Here is a 23,461-nt window from a genome sequence, read left to right as displayed (position 1 = left end):
ACGGCCGGGGGCAAGCCCGGGGCGGGTGGGGTCCCTCCCGCACCTCCCGCCCGCCGCCCGGCCCGGCCCGGCCCGGCCGCCGCCCCCGGGGGTTCCCGGCCTCTCCCCTCCGCCGCCGCCCGCCGGGGCCGCCCCAGCCCGGAGCCGCGGGAGGAGCCCGAGCCGCGGCCCGCCGCGGCCCGGCGGGGCAGCAGGGGGAGCACGAGCCCGGCCGGGCGCAGCAGCGGGGCGAGCCGGGGCTCCGGCTGCCAGCAGCCGCCGCAGGAGCCGCGCGGGCGACTCCTCAGAGCCGGAGGCGGCGCGGAACGGCCGGCGCAGGAGCCGAGGATGCGGCGGCCGCGGGCTCCGCCGCCGCCGGCCTCTGCCTAGCCGCGGGCGCAGCCCCCCCGGCGGCAGCTGCGAGGCGGCGGCAGCTGCCAGGCTCGGGCACCCGCCGCCCCTCGGCGCCGGGGAGCAGGAAGCGGCGCTCGGCCGGCGCGGTCGGCTCCCAGCGCGCCCCCCCCCCCGCCCTCCCCGCCCAGCGCAGAGCGGGCGCCGGCGGCACAGGCCGCCGCGGGAGCAGCAGGCGCGGGCGTCGGATGCCTGCGCTACGCCATCCCGGTGCTGCCGCGGCCTGGACTCCGCGGGGAGCGCGGGCGAGGAGGCGGCGGGCGATCGGCGGGCAGCGGCGGCCGCTCCTTTGTGTCCCAGGTCGGTGGGGGAGAGCGGCGCGGCGGGGCGGGCCGGGACGCGCTCACGCCGGGTGTCGCGGCCCCTCCCGCGGGGCTGGGGCCGGCGGGCGCCAGAGGCGCCCCTCCGTGCCCGGCCTGTGCCCGCGGCGGGCATGGCGGGCGGGGGACTTGTTTGTGTCGGGCTGACCCCCCCCGCGCCGCGGCGGCAAAACTCCGGGAGCCGCTCCGCGGTCCGGCCTGGGGGGCGGCCAGGCGGGGCGGGGGGTTGGCGGCCGCCCGGGGGGGCTCGGCCGCCGCCGCCGCGGGGCAGAGGATGCCGCCCCCCCGGCAGCCCCCCGCCTGCCGCCGCTTCCCCCAGCCGGGGGGCGGCTCGGGGCCGGGGAAGTTTCTGGGCGAGCAGCGTTTCGCTGCCGTTCTTGGTTGTTTATCGCTCTGAGGCGGCGCCGAAAATAGGTCAGAAATAATGTCCACCTCGTCCCCTCGCTGAAGTGCCCGAGTACCGGCCGCGGTGCCGGGGCAGCCGGAGGCGTTGCTGCCTTCCTGAGAAATACCGGGTTCTGCCAGCGTTTGAAACGGTGCTTGGGTTGTTTTTTGTTGTTTTTGTTTTTTTTTTTAATTTATTTTTTTCAAATCTCGTTTCTTAGTGCGGTGTGGAAAGTTGCTGGCCGAGCGTTAGGAATAGCTCCCAGCTATTTCCTGGTGCGCGGAGGCCGGCACGGGCCGCTCCCCGCCCGCCCGGCGGCTGCTGCCCGGCTCCGCTCCCCCCCGGGCTCCGCTCCCCCCCGGCCGGGCAGGGGGGAGCCCGCTCCCTTCCGAAACGCAGGCTGCGCCTTGCAGGGTGTACGGCAGGGCACTGCAGTTACGCGGCGCCTGCTTTTCAGCAGATGCTTGTAACTCCTGTTACCGTCCGTAGGGTTGGGTATCTTTAGGGGTGAATGAACCTTGGGACGCTTACGGCAGAATTTGCGTGATCAGTAAGCACCGTGGTGGAAATAATCTTTCCTTTCTGTCTTGCGTTGTTTTCAGCAAAATTTTCAATAGGACTGATTTGGAAACTTTATTTCATGACAGTGTGTTGCAGACATTCCACTTTGAAGGGTAATTGCAAGGCATAATGGATTTTTAAAAATTCTAATTGGGGGGATTCACAGTCATCTTGATGGTTTAACTAAAGAGGTATTCGTGCTGAAGCATTTAAGCCCACTTCCCCTTTCTCCTGGTTGCAGTGGATTTTTCTGATTGAAAGGTAAACAAACTTCTGTTTGAAGTCTTACATTTTATCAAGTAAGTGGGCATAAGTGTCTATTTTGTTTTACTGGGCTTTGATTTGTTTTCTAAGGAATTCAGTCAACGAGCTTAATGTTGTCTTATACATGGGCAAAGCCTGAGCTAAAATCCACACGCACTGCTTTTTAGTTTGCTGGACCGATATGAAGTAGGGAATGCTACCGATGTGATCCTTATTACTCGGGAAGGGAAGGTATTACATTTTCATCCACAAAATATCTCTTACTTAGCATTTTGATAGTGAAGAAAAAATTGCTTGGCGCTTGCTAAAGGATAGCTGCTGCAGTCCAAACCTGGTTCAGTAAAGCTCTGTTTTGCTGGAACGTTACGGCTTTTTCAGGATGAAAGAATTCTGGGTTTGTGGAGGAGCAGGTTAAATACTTCGGCATAGTTTTTATTATTCCATTCAACAATTCTTTTCCCCTTAGAACTGCAAATACTGTTTTGTAGGAGGTGAACAACGATGCAGGCTCTGGCTGAGTTGACTGATATAATATGTGAAAATATTAGTTTTGTTCTTAAATTAACACCTGCTTTATTAATACAATTGATTTTTTATCTTCACTTTAAATTACAGTCAGTATGACTGGCCTGGGTAAGGTTTGGTGTGCATAGTAATCGGTAACAGTAAAGCGCACACAGCAACCGAAATCTGTCTTCAAAACTGTGATTTTCAAAATGTGCCAGACAACCCAACACATTTGTTGATTCAATTTAATTCCATTTCCGTAGAATTTACTTCTGTTTTGAGTTCAGCAAAACCTCAAAAATAGCACCTTGGGTTCTGCTCAGGCTTCAGAAGAAATAAGCCCCGGTGGCTCTTCTGAAGCCACTGAAGGCCCAGTGATGGATGTGAAGCTGTTACCTGTCATCTAGTTTTGCGGTTGTAACCTTTCCCTTGGAGGTGTCCGGGTTCCCAAGCTTGGTTCTAGGACTGTCTCTTGCATTTTATCCCATGTAGAAGAATTAGTGAATACAGTTCCCAAGCAGGGAGCGATGTGAAAATCGAGGTCCTTTGCTCTCTTTAGTGTTTCCTGTTGACTTTGCTAATCAGGCCTCCACTGAGGAAGACTCTGGCAAGTTCTGGTGGACTTGACTGCTGTGAACAGCCTGTGGCAGGATATTTCTGTCAGTATCTTGCTCTCACCAGGTTATGTTCTGATGTTTTGGCGCGAGCTTCTCTTTGCGGGTGCTGGAAGTGACTAGGATGGGGTATGCATGCCACAGCCGTCCGTCTGGCTGCGGAGGTGGATGGGAAAGCAAGTTCTGGCAGAGGGGTGAAGCAGATTGCTGTAAGTGACAAGGTTTTGAATTACTGCAGGTAAAGATATGGGAGCCCTGTCTGAGCTCTGGCTCTTGTACTGTTATTTTATTTCCTTGAAGAGAACCTAGCTGTCTACACCAACCTAGGAGACAGGTACCTAAATGTTTATTAATGTAGTGCTGAGAGTACTGGTGCCTGTGTTTCTCTCTTGGCCTGGGTGCTGTCTTAAGCAAATGCGAAAGTTAAACTGGTACCAAAGATGGACCTCAGTGTGAGAATTATGATAAATCGTTGTGGATTCTTGTTACTGTTGACCTTGTTTCAGTGTTTGAAGTTGTAACTGATACAGACTGGTGCTTCTCATCCTTGCTTGGTGAATGATTCATCTTTGCGTCTTCTGTCTTGAAACCCTCGTGTTCTTTTTCAGCCCCCAGTCCCTACAGACTACGGGGTCGGCTTGGCAGAGTATGCCCTCTCGGTAACCAAGATGGAAGAGTTGCATTTTTGTGTGGGGTTTCCCCCCTCCCCTTTTCCTCCTTATGGAAAAATACAGTCTCACTAGCGCTTTAATTGTTTTCATGACAGGATAGACAAGTAGCATCTGCGTATTGACCAGCAATTGTTCGATATTTGTTTTGCCAGCCTGCTGTTGTATGTCAGGTACCTCTGACAGGCCATTGGCTCAGGGAGCGTGTAGCCAAAATAGATATTCCTGTGAAGTACCAGCACATTCAATTTCTTTTTTGGTTAAACTATGAGCATAACATAGAGTTTCTTGAATTATGAATGATTTAATCTTGCATTCGTTTTCCCTCCTAGTGAAAAAGCTTGGGAAATGTGATTTTTTTTTTTTTTTTTTGAAGTGAAGAGTTTGTTTGTATAGCAACCTTCAAATGCTTTATATGTAGGATATAGGATCCTACATAGGAACCTTCAAGACACAATCTTGCTGGTTTAAATCAGGAGCAAGGGACTGGGTTTGATAGGTTAAATCTGCTCAAAACCTGCTTTTTCTTGTCCCTGTGAGCTTGCTACAATCAGACTATGTTTCTGAATAAATGCTACTTCTGTGTTTTTCTGCCACAGCTAGGCAAAACAGTAACGTCCTTACATTCTGTCGACGTTCATGCACCGTATGTTTTCTGTGTGACAAGACACGTGCTTTTATGTTTGTTAAGCATCTGCTGATTTTGGCCTACCCTAGCATTTTACTAAGCACCTTTTGATCACGTTCATTTATGGGATACATCTCGTGAAGTATTGTGTATAGAAAACTATGTCACTGTAGAAGTATGAACATAGCAGTTAAATATTTATGCATTAATTTCTAGCAAAAGTAGTTGGTATGTTGGTAATGCGGTGTCGCTGATATTTGTAGAAGTCTGTCGTACAAATTGTCTTCCTCAAAGAACAATACATGGAACGTTTGTGGTAACAAGAGTATACAACAAAGAGTATACAAGAAAAAAAATCTGAAAGGGAGGAAATAAGTTTGCCATAGCTTGGGGTCAGGAAGAAGTCAGGTGAGCAAATTGTGTTTACTTCAAGCAGGAAATCAGTGACAGCACTATTCTTGGAAAGAACAGGCAGAGAAATAAGGAACAGAATGAAACCTCACAGAGTTCAACTTACAAGTGGAACAAAAGTTGAAAACACTAAAGCAGATTGAAATGACATCAGTTCTATTTTTCATTAGATAGTTTCAGCGCTATCTTCTTTTTTTAATGGATTTTCTTTAGAAGTTTTGGAATTGGGAACATTTTCATTGCTAAGAATCTTGAACTTTATATTTGGCAAGCAATTTTGTTGGAAACAAGATACGAAGTCTCCCTTATCAATATTTCTCACTAAAAATAAATGAAAAATTTCCTCATTCCTGAATTGCATGGCTTATATCAGGAAAATTGAAAACATACTTTTTACTATTTTTAATTTTCAAGTGAAAAGTTACAGATTTGTTACCTCTAATACTATATAATTATACATATATATGTATGCATATAGTTTGCTGAATTTCATTTATAAAATAAATCACAAACTTGTGCACACCACACCCCCAAATTCTTAGAATTAGGAAGAAAAAATCTACAGCACTCATCAGTTGTGCAGGAACCCTTACCTTTGACTTCTGACATTTTGAAATAATAAACTGGCTTATCTTTCAGATCTAGTTCTGCTTACTACAATCATAACCTTGTTCACATGTTGTAACCTCATGAAGCTATCCCTGTTACTGATCATGACATAGATCATTCATTACCTGTTGTCCAGCTAGATAAGCTTATCACGCTTTCTGGCTATAAAATAAACTGATTTCTCTTTATGCTTTAAATGATTTTCTGAGGTTAATAAGCAAGGTTTCCCTTTAAATTTTGGTATCAGAATGGCTTGCAGTATATCTTTTATCTCCTTTCCATGTAAACTTACAAGAGAAATGTAATAGTATTTGCTCTTCTGCAGATTTAAGAAGTATTATTCAAAGAAACTGTACTTTTTTCCTAGGCTGTCGGTTCAGTTGTCACTTGATGATTTTTTCTGCATAATGATTGTACATTTCCATGTAAAAAGATTCCAGCTAAATAGTGTTGTTAATACTGCTGTCTTTTACTAGTAGAGGTATTTGCATATCTAGTACTTTTAAACTACAGTATATATTGCTTGCCTGCCTATTTATATGCGGCTCATCTAGCTTTCTATAAATGCACATATATATTTTTTAAAGATTTTCTGAATTTTCTCGGCAAACTCTGAGATGATACCATCTATCAGATGATTCTGGGGCCTAGGGCTTCATGCACCTCTGACCTTAAACCCCTCACCTCAGTGAAATAATTCAGATCAAAATGTGCCAAGGTATTTGAAGTGCCAAAACACTGAGGCATAGATAGTAGAAAGCACACATTTTACTGCTTTACATGTAAAACAGCATAGAAGTAAGAAACTTGTAATGATTGAGGTCAGTACTAGACCTAGAGGTGGAAGTTAAGTCTTAGATCTCGAAGTTTGCAGCCATTCTGTCAGGGAGGACTTCTTTTTCTAATGAAAGCCCTTGCTGCTGGGGCAGAAGCTCTGAGCCATCAGGTTTTACCTGCTGCTAATTTTACTTTGCGTATTCTTAAGAGATGACCTCTTCTGTGGAAAGTACATTGTATGGCTCTGGAATTAATTTGAATGTCAGCTAATGCTACAAACGTTTGGTCTGAATTTGAGTTGGTGACTAGAAGCTCTAACAGATGCGTACCTGCCTTTTGACTCATGAAAGGTGTAAAAGCTGGTGGAATTTAGGTGGAAAGATGAATTTCCATGGCTGGTCAGTATGGTCAGCTGTCAGTTTGTCCTTCTCAGGTACGACAGGAGGGAACAAGGTCCTGTTTGAAAATAAACCAGCTATGCTATCAGCAGGGTAGGGAAAGCCTTTGATGACTTTGGTTCCTGGTTGTTGGGCCTTTTTCCTCTGGATGTATTATGTTCTATTTAATACGTGTTTTTGCTTGTTCTAGTTGTAGCAAATTTGAAAACAGCATATAAAGGATCTAATGATTATGAAACCTTAGTACAAGAATTTCTGACTAAATACGACAAGTAAATTGTAGGAGAAAAGGCGTGAACAAAAACTGTGCCATATAAAACATTGTCAAAAGTTGTTTAAATAGCACTGGTGACGGTTCAAGCTAATTCAAAAATCAGTTTACTGCTTTGTTTTGATGTAACCCTTCAAGTCTACCCCTTCAAGCTACTGAAGGTGATCATTAGGCTTGTTTTATTTTGAATGTGTTATTTTGGAAACAGAGCTATGCCATTTTAAGTTTGTGTCAGTTTTTTTAGCGGCTTCTCACACGTCAGTGTTGTTCTGTCAGTTAAATGCCACATGGGGAGGGGGAGGCAAGAGGGGCGTAAAGCCTTCGAGCTGCAAAATAAACAAAAGCAAAACTTGAATTTGGTAAGGCTGCTATATTTGTCTGTTTAATAGGGACTCTTTAGGTAACTTTTATTTTGGCGCTGTAGTGAGGGGGAAGCAACGCTGGCGCTGTGAGGGTTGCAGCCTGCGGAGCTGGGGTGGGCGCAGGGGTGGAGCAGGCTGTGGTGGCCAGGGTGGCCCTGTCTCTCTCCTCCTCCGTGACAGGGAGTGGAAGAGCCCTGCTTCAGCAAAAATTCTTCCTGTCCCCCGACGCCAGATCAGCCGGTCGGTAACTGCAAGCAGAGCGTTTCTGGGCCTGTTGGGACAAAGATCTGCTGGAAGCTGCTTGGCTTTCCAGCCTCCCATGCCTCCTTTGGGAAAAAAATATCCCTGGTCCAGGTTGCCAGGGAGTGTTCCCAGGTGGGTGCTTGCCTCCTTGGGAAGCTAGGCCTGCGAGGAGGGAGCGCGCCATGCCATGCTGAGCAGGGGAGAGGTTGGACTGGGCTGGCGCTTGGGCTCTGGGGCTGTGTCCTTCCCTGGCGGGGGGAGGAGTACCGTCTCCTTCCTCTTTCAACTTTTGAAGTGAATATAAGGAAGGAATGGAGGGTGTTTTACCTCAGGAATGGCCGTGAGAAGGGGTAGTTGCACTCGCCCTGCCGCTTAAACCTCTTTGCTGCGCCGAGGCCGTGGCTTAGGAGATGGGCGCGCTGAGGGGACAGCTAGCCAGAGGAACCGCTGCGTCGTGCTGCTGCTCACCTTCCCTTCCCCGTCGCTGCGATGGCACTGCTATTTGTGGAGCTGTGCTTTGAAACAGGATAAGGAAGTGATCTGATCAAGCCCTGCAAAAATAGATTATTCTAAAATGGTAACTAATTCATTTTAAAATGCTGTCCCACGAGCACTGTGTTGGCAGTGTTGTGGGGGCGATGTACTGATGCTGTGAAGATGGGAACGAGCACCTGGGGCAGAAACTTCTGAAGCTGTTGCTGGTGTGGAAGACTTCGTGTAGTTTCATGGGCAAAGTTGGGTTAAATTCTTGCCATGCCCTTGCTCACTTATTCAGGATTAGATGTTAATATTGCCATACTCTTTCGGAGGTATCAATGCAGCTGTTTGTGGAGCCGTGCTGTATTTAAATGAGGGAAATGTAGTGGTTTAAATAAAAAAAACCAAACCCAAAAAACTTACAAAGTAACACAAACGTACTGTGTTTAGTCCCTTCTCTTCTAAAGCAGGTAAAGGAAAGCAGTGACTGGTTTAATTTTGTTTTGTTGGCGGGGGGGGCGGTGTTTGGGGTTTTTTGGGTTGGTTGGTTTGTTTGGTTTTTCTTCCCCCCCCCCCCCCCCCCCCCGCTAGTAGCTGTTGGCTCAGATCTGGTTTGCTCCAGGCTTCAATGGTAGAAAAGAGAGTGGGGGACATCAAGGATAGAGCATTAAAATCCAGTGCTTGACTGGTTTTGGTAATAGCTACGTAAACTTATAAAGTTAGATATATTTCAACTTCGTGCTCTTAGATTTGGAGGTGAACAGAAAATAAGTTGCTGGAGGTGCTACCTGAGGTGGCAGAGAAAAGTATGGCTCTTCCTCACCTGGTCAGTATGAAGATAAGCAAGCAGTGAGAGCATAAAGTCTTGCACCAAACTGACATGTAGATGTTTGTTTGCTACAATGTGTTTTTGAAAAACTTTAATGCACGTTCTGAAATACTTTCCCATGACCACGTTAGGTTGTTGCTTGCAATGGCAGTCTGCTTAATTATCCTTCAACTTTACGCTTGTATCATACAACCGTAACTAAATTGCACTTTGTACTAGAATAATATGGATTTGACTGTAAAATTAATGCATGTTTTGTGTCACAGAAGAGTTGCAGGGAGGGTCGTAGAAGACCTATGGTCAGAAAATCATTAACAAAGGAAAAACAAAATAAATCTATGGCATTTCTCTGGCAGGTATTGAATAAAGGCAGTGGACAGAAACTATGAGAAGATGAAAACAATGGGTTTTATTTCCAGAGTTTTTAGATTTTTTTGCATTGAAAATCAAAGAATCAAACTTTTAACCTAAATTTATGTGCTATAATGCTTGTCTCAGTGTGTTTTGTTAAAATGGTAGGAAACTGGAAGCCAAACCACAGGGAAAAAAGTGAAAGCAGAGATTATGTTCTTGAAGATGTAGTGCTGTAAAGCCAGCCCCAAATCAGCGGACTTTATATTAGGTTATTAGCATTAGGTGTTGAAAAATAAAAAGGGCTTTGATACAGTACTCTTACGTGTTTCTAAAATAACTTATATCTGTATGAAAGTCCTAGCGGAGTCACTGTTTTTCCATGTTGGCCCATCCAGCCTATCACCACAGATGGTATTAGTATAGGAACTACCAAGGAAGTGGTTTTGTGACCACTGATCCTGGATCAGATTTACTATCAGGTTATTTCCTAATGTAACTTTGATCAGGCAGGCAAACTCACATTTCTTAAGTTAATAAGAGTGCACAGTATATCATTTGCGCTGACTTAATGCCTACTGTGGGAGGAAAAGACAGTAACTATTTGGCATAAAGCCTTCCAATACAAAGTCAACCTGTCAAATCTAAACTGTATTTACTGTCTTGTCAAACCGTGACCTCAGAGCAGATATTGGAACAATGACTCAGCTCTCTAAATTGTGCTGTTTTATTTACAGAGGACAATAGTATGGAATTATTATCTATTAAAAATAATTGACTGAGCGTGTACAATTAGATTTATTTTCACATTTCTCTTGAAATCAAAGCTTTATATTTTTTGACAGTAAGTTTGCTTGGGGTGGGAGAGAAGTTGCAACAACTTTCTTTTGGACACTTCTGATTCGTAAAATATGGCAGAGTAATGACATTAATAGTCATTGCAGACATTTTAACGCCAAATTCATCTATCTATGTGAGAGCTATTTTTCATTTAATGTCATTGCTTGGGACATGGAATTCAAAGAAATATTGCTTTCTTCCTTTGTATAAGTAGGAAAATGAAGTATGTTTTAAGTACACTAAAATAGGCCCTTAATATTTTATGAAGAACCTGCTCAGTTGGGCAAAATCAAATTATTTTAGTAAGCTTCCCTCTCCTACTTTATTAATTCTTACCTAGTGCATCCTTCGTAAATTCTTGAGATTGAGGTGAATGTATTAAACTATGCAATTTGTTCTTTAAGCCAAAATACTACAGCTTGCAATTTATATTTTTTTCTTTACTGCAAGATCATTATATACTTTCTATGTAAAGTTCCAAAAGACTTTTAATTAAGTATTTAGAGTAAGCACTTCATTTTTTTTCCCCTGTACTGCTCTTCTGAATACATTGTTAGGAAAAGATAGATTGATTGCATTAATTGAAAATTATACGCAAAATAAGTAATTAATTGATTTACAGATGTATTTCCAGATACATTACTTCTGCTTTAGTTAGAGGTATTTATTTTCATCACTGTTGCTAAGGTAGCTTGATGGTGAATGGACAGCTTAACTGCTGGTTTGCACTGTCCACTCTCCTTGGTTCTTAGCATGAGAGAGTAGTAGTATTTGGTTCACTTTTCTCACTCAGCCGGTATGAGGGACCAAAGTGGGACAAAGAGCTGGATTAATGTGGTAGCATATCCTGAACTGCCACTGCTTTTCCTCAAAATGCTGCATTTGGCTGGTTCTGATTCAAAGGCAGTCACATTTGCACCAGTTATTTCATACCCCTTTAATCATAACTTTTTAAAATGTGGGGTTTCTTTTTAGGGGAAGACTTTGTAAAAGGCAAATAAAAGAGTTTGGTTTGCTCATGTTCTGTTTCCTCTTTCTCTGCAAATTACTGTTGAAACCATTGCTCAATTCAGCCTAACGTAGAAGAGGAGAAGGGCTCTCAAAGGTGATGAAGTTTTTGTGTAGTGTAAATCAGCGGCTGAAGAGAGAAGACACTGAAGTTAGCGCCCTTACTGGGAGGAACAATACAGAAGTCAGCTAGCATGGGGTCTGTTTTGCAGCAGCTGGCTAGTTGCTGTGGATATAGCTTCATCGTACCTGCGGGATGTGCGATCTTTTGCCTAGTCAAGGGGCCATAAAAGGTAGGGGCTTATTGTGGTAGAGGGAGAAGGACAAATCGGTAGGAAAGCAAGCTTTTAACTGTGCTGCTCACAGAACTTTTCATGTTAAACTTTTTAATGAGGAAGCTTAGAAATAACATGTCATTTGTCAGACAGACAAAGACCAATGCTAGGGTAGAAAGGAATAAGCCTAATAAATGTTCAAGATGAATTACTCTATCACATACATGATCTATTAATAGGGGAAAAGAAAAGAAATAAATGCAACATATTAATGACTTCCATGCTCAGTGGGAATAATCAAGTTGACAGCTCAAAGTAGCGAGTATGTTGTTTTTATCAGTGTGCTGCATAGAGGACCAGATATTGATGCTAAATTTAAAGCAAAAAGTAGGAAAATTTGAATTTTAATGCTTGATTAAGCTGGTTGTTTATCTAGCCCATTAAAATGTCATGGATATCTTGCATTAGGTTTGTTAGAAGTGGTGAATCAAACCTTGTACTGGCTGTCTGGGAAGTAATCTAGGCTTAGAGACCCAGCCAAGAAGAAAACTGTAATAGTTGAGTTTTGCCCTGAGCCCATGAAATTAGGTCGTTGTTTAACTATATTTAAGTAACTGTGGTTATTTACATCCATATAATTATTTATAACTGTGAAGGTTTAAAAAGAATTTAATGAATAAATCCTGATAGAAAGCAGTCTATTCCGTTGTCTTTTTTCTTAGTGGTGGTCATGTCGCCTTTTTAAAATTGGGATAACAAATTGTATGAGGTATCCTAGATACCTCCACTTAAGGGTTTTTTTGGTTTGTTTCCTTGTTTTACAACATGATGATTATGCAATCCAAAATGAAATTAGCATTTCTTTTCTACCCCCTCACCTTTTTAATTACGGAGAGCCAGGGTTTATTTGTAGTGCTGGGAAGCTCTAGTCTTCAACCCGAACAATGTGATACCGGGTGCTGCACAGCTGCGAAAGGATTTCAAAGGAGGACAAGAGGGTTATGCTTGATGCAGTAGTCCAGACTCTCTCTGCAGGGAATGCAGAGAGAGAGGTGAAATGATCAAAATAACAGGCTGGTTCTTTGCAGCACCATGCTGAACTAATACGTGCAGTGAATTATGCTTTTTCAGCCTCACAGTAATTAAAACAAAAGAGGATATTAGCTTGGATGAGTTTTGGCTTTATGGGTAGATGGGACATATTTCTAATCACATGCAGAAAAATTTGGCAGGTCTGGTGCATAATCTTGCCAAAGTCTATGAGAACCGAGAGAAAACTAAGTGAAAAATACTATCTAGGTTTACAGTCAGATTGTGCTATGGTGAACGCTCAGAAAGTAGGTATTAGGAATAGCCTTGCAGGTCAAGTCAAGAACTCTGTTTTTGCCACATTGAGTTTCAGCTGAAGGCTGTGTCCAAGAAACAGCTAAAATTGGAATTGAAGACAGTTCTCAGGTGGGGGGACAAAACTGTGAGTCATCAGCACAGAGATAGATGGTGGCTGAATTTGTGTTGGCAGGTGGTGGATCTCTGAGCATAAAGGAGAAGAGGACAGGGGAAAAAAAGGTCAGGGATGGGGCTGTACAAAGCTCCTACAGCAACTTAGAAGAAAAAAATTATCTGAAGACTGTGTTAAATGAGCAGCTAGAAGAAAACTGGAGGAAAATAAACATTTTGTTCTATTTTCGTTTGTAGGATTCTGTATTTTTGCTTTTGACTTCCACTGAATATCAAATATTAAATCTAAGGCTAGAACAAGTTCAACTGCTCGGAATTTTGCATGTTTTCTCTCTCTCTTTCAAAAAAGAACTTAGTCCTTTTTGAAAGAGAACTGGTATCACACAGGCTGTATTGTGTTGTTAAACAAATGGAATAAATGTGGGTGCCATTTTGATGCGGTGCTATGGTATCAGGATTTTACCAGGGCATTATTGATAATTTGTGGTATCAAAGATGTAATATCACACATGACATGCACAAGTGATTTCTATTTTAAAAAATTCCAGATAATGTATTTTTTTATGCTCTAGTTTCTCTGTTCTCTTCTGTCTGAAGCTAAGGCAAAACCAGTTTAGTTTCATGTCTTGCCTGCACAGGCTGTGATAGATTTTGTGTTTGTATTTCTCTGAAACATACATACAGAAAGGATGCAGAGTTCCTCTAAGAAGGGATAACTAAGCATTCTCTTTTCTTTATGTCTGAAATCTAAAGGTCATCAGCTAAAAAGGAGACTTCGGTTATTTTTTTAGTATTTTAAAAAATACCCTAGTGGTTTGAGAATACAGGGAAGATAGACTAATTCTTAACAAACAATTTTAAGGTAGTGGTTTAGCAGGGCCTTCAAGGAGAGTTTCAGAATATTAGGTGGCGTTTACCTACCTGTAACGTTTGCTCTGGGAAAGTAGCTTCTTGGTCTTAGGTCTTTCCGCCTTGTCCCCTGAATTTTGTCTCCTGAGGAGAAGGGACACAAGATTTACCAGGAGAATTTCATCTGACCTGTTCTTGTAAAGTTGTCTCCTCCCTGGTAGCTATGTAGGACTGCATGGGGGCTGTATTTGATGACTCAGGCCAGAATATCCTCCTACCTCCTCGGTGCTATGTTGCTGCTTGTGAGCTGAGAGCCTCTCTGGAGATCAGGGAGGCTGGGGGGTGGCTGGGGGCATACCGGAGTCGTCTGGGAGCTGGATTTTAGAATTCCTTGGTGAAGATGGATGGTTTGGCTGAACATGGCAATGTCGGCTTTGCCAGAGCATGGGCTTCACGAGAAGTTTTATTTTTTTTACTTTATTTTGGAAAAATAGATACCAGACTGCTACACTTGCAGAAAGCTGAAAACTGCAGCGCAGGAACTGAGAGCAGACTGGAGAATGCTGGTAGGCGGTACACGTATGATTGTTGGCGAGGGCATGATAGGGGCTGTTAGTAGAACTCAGGAAAAGGGAATAAAGAACATGAGTACTGAAAAGTTATAAAGATAGCGCTCTTAGTAAAACTTTTTTTGTTTGTTTTTTAGTTCAAGCAGTATGTTTTTGACATCAATAGTGAAGAACTGGAAGACTGGTTAATTAACATACTAAAATGGAGTATTTACCAGTGGAGGTAAGGCATTCTTTGAATGTACTGCAGTTTTGTTTTTTAGCATTGTCTTGCAGTTCCCAATACAAGTAGCTTGATTAATGGCACTGTACACATGCATTTCTCTAAGAACAACGCTGGTTTAGGAGGTTTCTGTACACCTCCATCTGTCTTTTCATTGCACTCTCAGGTGCTCTGAGGCAACTGCTGTAAAGTATCACTAAAATTATCAATTTAGAAAAAAACAGAATCCAGAAAGGTTTTTTTTTCCTTCTCATGGTCTTTTAAAATCTGATATCCTGTGATCCATTTTGTGTTGTGGCCTCAGAAAAGATTAGTTTGGCTAACTAAAGAAGTGGCGAGCTAGTGTGGAAACAGCATGGACTGGCCAGGATATGTAGGAGATTTTCCAACTTAAGAAAGTACATAAACCCCCAGAAATGTGAGGGACAGTAAGGTTTTGGCCCTCAGTATAGGATCAAGTGGCTTTAACGGACATTTTAACTATTGGAGACGTTCAGTCTCAGTGCTTATATATTCTTGAATATTGAAATGCTGTTTTGATTGTAAGTGTTAAGTAACTAGCAAAAGTTATGAAATCCTCTGTTTGTTCTAACTCATGTATTAGGGTATTCTCATTTATTATCAGATCTTCTGATACATGTTTATATGCTGTATTAACCTCTGTTGCTTATATGTAGAGAGCTCCTACTGAAGGATTCTTCTGCTTCTTACAGGCAGACAGAACAAATACGCAGTTCAATAGCTCGGTTTCTGAATGCTAATTATATGCTTTAAAATACAACAATAAACTCATTAAGTATTAAAATGAGTTGTGGACATTTAGTGTCATTGAAGTTAGTCAGTGAAGTTTAGCTGTAAATTTGAATGGAATCTATACAAATAAATACTTCTACATGAGTTTAACTTTTTTTGCTGGCCTTTGTATGATTAGCGTACAAAAATTAAAGGCATTGTCCAAGTTTGAGTTTGTCCTTTAAAATATTTAATCACTGTATAACACTTTCTATTATATAGTTCAAAGAACACTGTTTTCCTTCGGACTGATATGAAAGACTTTGGCAGAAAAGTAGTGAGTTGATTTATGTCAGCCCAGGGCAGTGAATGCTCCCCTTCACCCAGGTTAAGGTGCACGTGGAACAAGCTGATGCTTGGCAAAGAAAAAGCCGTCCTCAAAGGTCAGCTGATAGACTGCAATCCCGGGTACCTGTGGTGTCATGCAGCGTTGCTTTCTGGATGCACCGCTTTGTGAACTGTGGCTCAATGTTTCTTACTGGTTTTGCAGTTGATACTGGAGGAAGGCATGGGTGCCACTTTTCCAAATACTGTTGGTAGTTGAGCAAGGGCTGTGTTACTGGATTAAAACGCATGGTCCTGTGTCATGCAGGCCTGTGTTTGCTGGACCCTGTGTTCGGTCTGCAGGGATTGCCTGCCCAGGCAATTTTTAGTGGGCTGACTGGGGATGCGAAGTCAGCTGGACAAGGGAGGGAGGGAGTGGCCCCAGCTAGAGCTGTTGTAGACACAATAGAAATACCACACGTTCACTGGACAGCCCTTTTGGCAGTAATCCAAGATGTGGCTCTTCTAGCTTTTTTTTTGTTGTATTAACTCATTCATAAAATGGACCTTCGAACTTGTCTAATTGGACTAGTACTGCATTGCTCTGAGTTTTCCTACTGGGGACTTTAAGGACCCTGAAGCATTTGGGAGGGACTGCTTGGCCCGACAGCTCCTGCAGGAACAGTTTTCCCTTCTCTTGGTGGAGGCAAACTGTTCAGGGACATAAACAGTGCCACTCATTGTGCTGGGGAGTCAGAGGTGTGTGATGTCTTCCTCCCTTGAAAATGCAGTTTCATCAAAATGCAAGCTGGATGAGACTGCCCCACGGCATCCTTTGTGTAAGCCCTTTCACTTTTCCCTGAGTGTTTTAAAGCGGGCTCCTTTCTGAGGTATTGGACAGTTTCATCACATGTTTTATGCACAGCCCACAAGGTTTGTTGCCCAGTGGCCAAGGGTCATGGCAGGTCTAGGATCTCTGGGTCTGTGGATCTCTGCTCAGTGGCAGGTCAGGTTCCATTTGCAGAAGATACGCTTGCATTTTGGTAGGTGATGCACATGTGATAATGCAGTAATTAGAGTGCAGAACATCTTGATTCTAGCTTTAAAGACCACTGAGGACATCCCTACACAATGCTATAGACAAAGCAGTGGAAGAGGGAATTGTTGCAAAGCCCTGTAGGTTATCAGTGACGGTCCTAACGCTGCATATTGTAGCAAAACTTGTGGCATCATTCAATTGATCTGTTGAAGTCCCTTGATTGAAATTTGAACGATCACAGGATTTTTAGACAAGCTGGGTTAACAGTGTCATCTAGATGCTGTAGTTTTGATCTTGCAGTAAGGGCCCTTGATCTGAGTTCTTCATATTGTCATAACTCAGCTTCAGAAGCAAAATTCCTCTTACCCTGTTCCCTGTTACTTCAGTAACATACTGTTTCTGGGTTTTTGTAAAGTGCATGCAGTGTCCTTGTATTGGGTGTTAAACCAAGGTCAGAATTAACTTCTTGTTTATAGTTAAAAATCTAGACCTGTGCTATGGTGCTTGAAGCCTTCCAGCTCCTCTAGAGTGAGTACAGAAAGGTAAATCTTATCTTGAGTCATATGCCAAGATAATTTAGTTGGTAGGCTAGAGGTAGCCCCTAAAGGTAACTTTGGTTCCAGGTGACTGATATCTGCTGTGGCGATGACTTTTTTTCCCAGCTGCTCTGTTTCTGTCTCAGTAGTACTGCCTACTGCTTCACAAACACCCAAATGCATGTTCAAAATTTTACAAACAAAAAAAACCCCATAATCCATTCAAGCTCCAGCCAGGCTACCTTTTTTATGTCTTCTGCTTCTGCATTAGACCCAGAAGATGGACTAATATGCATGAAGGATAGTCTGGTTTAGGTTTTTTGGTTTACTTATTCCTCAAACCAGACAGTGATTGCAGGAACTGGGAAGTTTCAAGACAAGTGTTGGCAGAAAGTGTAGTCTGTTTTATTAATCTAGTTGATATTGTTGAAGGAAAAACAGCAGAACTTGGTAAAGTCTGTAGGATTTTAATTTAAGTATCAGCAGGCAGTTGTAAATTAGCAGGAAGGTGCCAGTCTGTGACTGCAAATAAGACAGTGAGAATTAACGCTTTAATACTAACAAAGATCGACTAAAAATGGGCATGTTGCCCTCCTTAACTCCTGCCTTCCCTCTAGAATCTCTCCATCTAAAGCCCTACCTGACCTGTTCAAGCACTTTCTCTGCACTGCTTGGCTACACTGTAATTCAGCTGTCCATGTCCTCATGTCAAGAGTTGAAGCACTGCTGCCTGCACGGTCATTCTGCTTCAACAAGGGCTGGAAGCAGACCATGCTCTTTTTCTCCTTGTCGGCAGTGTTTTTCCCTCTCCAGCCAAGCACCGGAGCAGAGCTGCAGTATGTAGTAAGTGCCAGGATTGTATTATGCTGATGGTGTGTTGTGATACTTCTCTGATAACGTTTGATTCCTTCACAACAGAGATAGAAGTTATTGTGGGCAGGATTTGGTACATCCTATATTCTTGTTTACCCCAGGGCCTGTGTATTTAAGGAAGCTGTGCAAAATTGTGTATAGCATTGTCCTTTTTAAGGACCAGATAGGCATTATCCCCAGCTTGTGTTCTAAAAAGTTTGTTTTCTGTTTGTTTTCAGTAACTAAGGTGCTGACAAGTTTTGACTTCATCCTCATAAACATGAGTGAAGTTCAGGCTATGGTAGAATTCTCCGTGGAGCTCCACAAATTCTTCAATGTGGATTTGTTTCAAAGAGGGTAGGTAGTGTGTTCTTTCAAACTTTACTGTGGTGGATGGCTGATGTTGGAAAGACCTTAATGGGTGCTGTCATGTACTGTTGCTTCATGTATTATTGACTATTTTTATAGTGATTTGAAAAACTGTTATTCCTTATTGGAAAGACATATACTTTCTAGGACTTAAAATTAAATACTCAAATAATTTGGCCTAAAACTTAAGTTGTAATAAAATATTTTTTGTCTAATTGTAGAAGAGGGAAGCTCTGTAGATTTGGAGGGTAGATTATATTCTTATCTTACCCTTTCATATCTTAATTTCTGTAATCCCTTTTGTTTGAAATATGATAGGTGTTTCTCTTGAATCTTTTAAAACTGTTGCTGCCCCAATTAATTTACTCATTTATCAGTTTGGCAGTGGAGAACTTCACCAGCTTCTCTCCTCCTCACGCTATGCTGTGCTTCCACAGTTGCAGAAGACTCCATGTTGCCTTATTAGACTCTCCTGACCTCCTGTTACTCCACCTGGTCTCTGTAGAAGGCTTTTTCACATTCCTGTCATTTGATATTACCTGATTGTCCACAGATTACTTTCTAAGGTCCTCCTTTCCCATGGCTACGTAGGAAATAATCCTTTGTAGCTTATTTTCCAGTTACTAAAGATTATTGGTCATCTAGTGTTGTGGTACCTTGTCCTTCTGTCAATCTTCTAACAGACTACAGTAAAAATACATGTCAGTGTTATAGTTCTTATGATGTTTGTTTTAGATAAATCCAGTTGAGGCTGTGCCAGTGTTTACAGATAGGGAACAATATATATCAGTGTTGATTTACGATAGCTCCTTTTTCCAAAGCATTGTAGAATAACTTTCCTTAAAAACATTTTAGTAATAAGAAGATACATTCTCGTTCTTAACCTTGTCATAATTCAAGGCAGGTGGGGAGGCTATTGTTTTTGGTAGAGTTGGGGTTTTTTTGGTTTGGTTGTTTTTTGGGTTTTTTGGTCAGGGTGAGTTGATGAAGGTAAAGTAATGGGAAAATTTCATTGCTTTGGGATGCGTATAGTTCCTCCTCTGAGGTGGATATTTTGGGGAAGAGTGACATAAAAAAAAAAGGGTAGGACTGGGAAGGAGCTCAGGAGAAAGAGGCATAAAATACTGTTATAAAACATATCTTGGCTAGCTATCCTCTATCTTTGCCATGTTACTGTTAGTTTTCATCTATATTTTATTAAAGCTAGCTTTTCTCTAAATTTGACCTGAAGCTGCTACTGACAGAAGTGATTACCCATTATGCTTGCTACCATTTGCAGTCAAAGTATATGCAACAAACTGTTTATGTCCCCTTTTTAGGGAAAATTATAATTTCACTCTTCATTGGAAGAGGAGGATTAAGGAAGGTGTAAGAGGTCTGGGAAAACACTGAGAATATTTTAATTACTTCAACAAAAAAGCACAGTCTCTTGAACTGCAGTCTTTTTTAATCTCTGAAATCGGTGGGGAACGAGAGGGTAGAATATGGCAACATGTTACCTCTAGTAGAGAAGAGCCTAAAGAGAAGAAAGTCTCTTGGTTGTTTTAACCTTACAATTCAAATGATTCCTCAGAAAGGTAGTTGAGAAGCAAAGCACAGCAGTATAATTACCAGTGCTTTACTTGGCATGTTTCTTTTTAGCTTACTCTTTAAAAAGCTGTAAATTCACAGGGCAAGTTCAGAGAGGTGGAGTGCTGACATAGTGAGAAAAGTGACATGAGAAAATAATACCTCTCTGGTTTCAAGCTGAACCTTTAACTCTGGGCACATTCCCTTAGAAAGCAATGTTGGGAAGGAGAGGGAGCTTCCGGAATAATTCGAAAGACTGAGTAATGTGACTACTGCAATAGTTTCTGTCAATTTGGGTAACTTCTAGTATTTTTCTAGGGAACTATCTTTGTATTTATTGGAGACAGGATGTAATATTTACATTGCTGGAGGAGCTCTTGGATGATGGATTGAATCGGCAGAAAAGGAAATCTTTAGTTTCGTTGTTAGCCTCCTATTTTTGAGCTACCACTGTGTTTAGCATGGTTTCTCTCACTAAAAGTCAGGTATGGAATTGATTGTATTCTGGGTTTGTTTGGGGTTGTGTGCATTCAAGCCTACCCAGCTTAGCATGCCTGTCTCACGGTGTTAGAAACATAATGACCTCCTGAATTGTGTAAAATAAAATGTCAGCTATTGTAAGTAATCACATCAAGCTGATCAAGCTCCTTCTTAAAAATCAGTAGATTTTTATCTAAGCTGTTTTTTTGGAGAGTGAGTCCAGAGTCTCACTCTTTTGATTATTGGAGACGACATAATTTCCAGCCTAAATTTCCTTCTGATCAGTTTTTAGTTGTTTTTCTTGACGGCTTTGTCCTATGCTTTGAATGACTCTATCGGTCCGAGTGTTCGCCCTGGTGTACTTCTAGATGTTAGTCTTTTGTTTCTTTTATTAAATAGGAACTGAATCAGTTTGGTCATTTGAATTTGTGGCACATTGCCTGCCTCCCCCCCGCCCCGAGTCCACATATCCCAGTATCCAGTCAAAGCCATTATTATCTCTTCCTGGTTTTATAACTGTTTGAAGAAATCTGCCAGCTATTGCATCCAACTGTAGCATGTTTTCTTGGATCTGTATCTGTAGTGACACTATTGCCAGAAGCACTTATGACTGTGTTTACACTAACAATTAATTCGGTACTTTAGGAATGAATTACTAGAAGCAGTGTTGACGTCCCTATATCTATGTGGTTCCAGGGTTACTTCAGGCTAGATTTAATCTTGTCCTCTATACCAGATGTTTAGCATCATGACTCTATTTTGAAGTTGTTCATACCAGTAATTGATTCAGACCTTTTTGCCCCCCCCAGGGGCTGAAGTGCATTTTGTGACATGTAGATCAGAGCCTGTGGTATAGCTTTCTCCAGGAGACATCTAGGTAATATATGTGGAAAGCTCTCAGTGAACTGAAACAGCATGCAGCAAACTGGGATCATTGGGGAAAGTACCTCAAAACCACTCTGCTGATCTAAACCAATCAGTAGTGCAGACTCAGCCAAAACTTCTCATAGTATTTCACTGAAGATCAAATTTACCTCAAGATCAAATTTACCATGTTATTCTCCTATCTGTTCCTTTAAACTCTTTATTTTCTTTACTTTTAGGTAACTGTTATTATTCTAAGCAGAGAAGAAATACACAGAGCAGGCACTTCATTCTAATAAATGAGACTTGTCTGTATGTGTGGCTCCCTGCTTCTCATCTAGTTCAAGAAAGGTTGTTCCGATGTCTGAGGTGATTCTGGTGGTTAGCTTCTGAAAGTTGCACTGTAGCTGTAAGTCGCAGAAGTATGTAGTATAGTTAAATAATAGTTAAGTAGTATCCTTATCTGATACAGCTATTTCATTATATTTTCTTATAACTCTGTGCCACTTGCCTAAAACCCAGTTTGCTCCAGGTAGCTCTGTTCGTTTATTTTAATCTGTTATTACATTCAACTAAGGCTTCACGTAATTTTCCTTTTTGAACTAGTGGGATGTGATGATGGGAGTTTTTGCCCAAACCGTGATTGATATGTTAGTATGTGACAAAATGAATAAAAGAAATGTAATTGTTTGGGACCTGGGAGAATGATGGTCTGAGATAGCGAGGCTTCAGGCTATTTTGTCATCTTAGCTCATAAAGCTCCAGTTAGATTTAGGCTCTGTAGTGCTGACCTTTAATAAATACAAAGGGAAACATAACATAGCTTGAGTGAGATGTGGAATGCAGAAGCGGAGAGTGAGTTGAGTGGAAAACCATTTGGATGACTGGGCTCAAAGAGTTGTTGTCAGTGGTGCAAAGTCCAGCTTGCAGCTGATGACTAACGGCGTCCCTCATGGATTGATACTGGGTTAGTAGTTTAGTATTTTGATTAATAACCTAGACAGAGTGCCTTCTCAGCAGGTTTTTGAATGATAACAGATTGCAGGGAATGGTTACATACCCTGGAGAACAGAGCTGCTCTTTGGAGGGATCTAGCCAAACTGGAGAAATGGGCTGATAGGAATCTCATCAAGTTAAGGGCAAATGCTAAGTCCTCCAGGTGGGGTTGAATAACCCCGTATGTCGGTGCAGGCTGGGGGCCAGCTGGCTAGAAAGCACCCTTGCAAAAAAAGCATCTGGGGGTCCTGGTGGACAACGGGCTGAACATGAGCCAGCAGGGTGTTGTGTCGGAAGAAGGCCAATTGTATACCCAGCCATCATAGCGACAGTGTAGCAGCGGGCACAGTTTGGAAAAGCAAGGTCTCCAGCCTTCCTGTGTTATGCTGCCTGACTCCTACCAGCAGGTTAGCAGTGCTGTCAGGCTGTATTTCCCACTTAGTCGGTTTTCAAACCAGGATACTCGTCTTTCCATATTGATTTTCCTCTTTGAAAAATCTGCAAAATAGCTGCTCAATACATTTATATTTTTTTGCAAAAAAAATTGTCTCATACACTCGAGAACTATTAGAGATACAGGGCTGTGGTGAGAGTTACTGACCAGAGTCTGGGATTTCTGGACATGTATGATCAGTTTGATATTACTTTCTGTGCTGGAGATGGGGAAAAGTAATTTTTTTTTTCTGTTTGGCCAATATCTTTGGACAAAAGCTGTTTCCTGAAATAATTTTTTGCCACACTGACAAATACTGTGTCTGTGTCACTGTGCTTCCCTATTTATAATTCCACTCACGTGTTGTCTCTTATTTCTGTAAGTCCTTTAGCATAAGGACTCTTCTCTGTTTCCACAACAGACAGCTAGTTAATTTATTAGATTTATTACTGAAAGGCCTATTCTGCCTACTTATAATAATCGTTACTAAGAATAACCTTTTAATACTTTGTCAACAAGCTTGTTCCAGGTAACTGAAATAAAAATCAGTTTCAGATGTAAAACAGATGACAATGCTCTCTTGAAACATTTTCATATGCACTTAGAACATCACATTCTTCTTTTTTCTAGTGGTGATGTTATCGGCTCTAGATGGACAGCTAGAATATATGATGTCCTGGTAATGTGATTTTGACCTGTCTTTTCCTGATGTTTAAAAGTTTGTGCAGGTAGGAGGTTGTGGGACACCAGTGGCAATTTTAGCACTGTTTGTAACAGAAGTTTGGGATGTTTACTTACGACACTTTCTTCTCTACCTCCTGCCACTGCCTCCTGATGATTATGAATGTTATTTACAATGCTGTTCTTCAAAGACACTGTTACTGTAAGAGCAAGTTGTCTCTTACTCATTTTTCTACTGTGGACTGTGGATGCTTACCCTCCACATTTGCATACGTGTTTTGTATGTGTTGGCATCCTGA

At 42.3% G+C, this 23,461-nt stretch overlaps 1 protein-coding gene across 2 annotated transcripts in view; it reads left to right on the top strand.

Moving 5' to 3' along the window:
- Positions 1 to 594: 594 nt before the first annotated feature.
- Positions 595 to 23,461, top strand: part of FAM135A (family with sequence similarity 135 member A) — a 93,349-nt gene continuing 70,482 nt past the window's right edge. For both annotated transcript variants that reach the window (XM_082306838.1, XM_082306840.1), the window contains exons 1-3: positions 595 to 690; positions 14,202 to 14,287; positions 18,010 to 18,127. In XM_082306838.1, the coding sequence (XP_082162964.1) occupies positions 18,051 to 18,127 (77 nt within the window). In that variant the 5' untranslated portion in view covers positions 595 to 690; positions 14,202 to 14,287; positions 18,010 to 18,050. The remainder of the gene's footprint in view (positions 691 to 14,201; positions 14,288 to 18,009; positions 18,128 to 23,461) is intronic.

Source organism: Platalea leucorodia (genome assembly GCF_965183815.1).
Source record: "Platalea leucorodia genome assembly, chromosome: 3".
Lineage (NCBI taxonomy): Eukaryota > Metazoa > Chordata > Aves > Pelecaniformes > Threskiornithidae > Platalea > Platalea leucorodia.
This window is presented reverse-complemented; position numbering and strand designations above follow the sequence as displayed.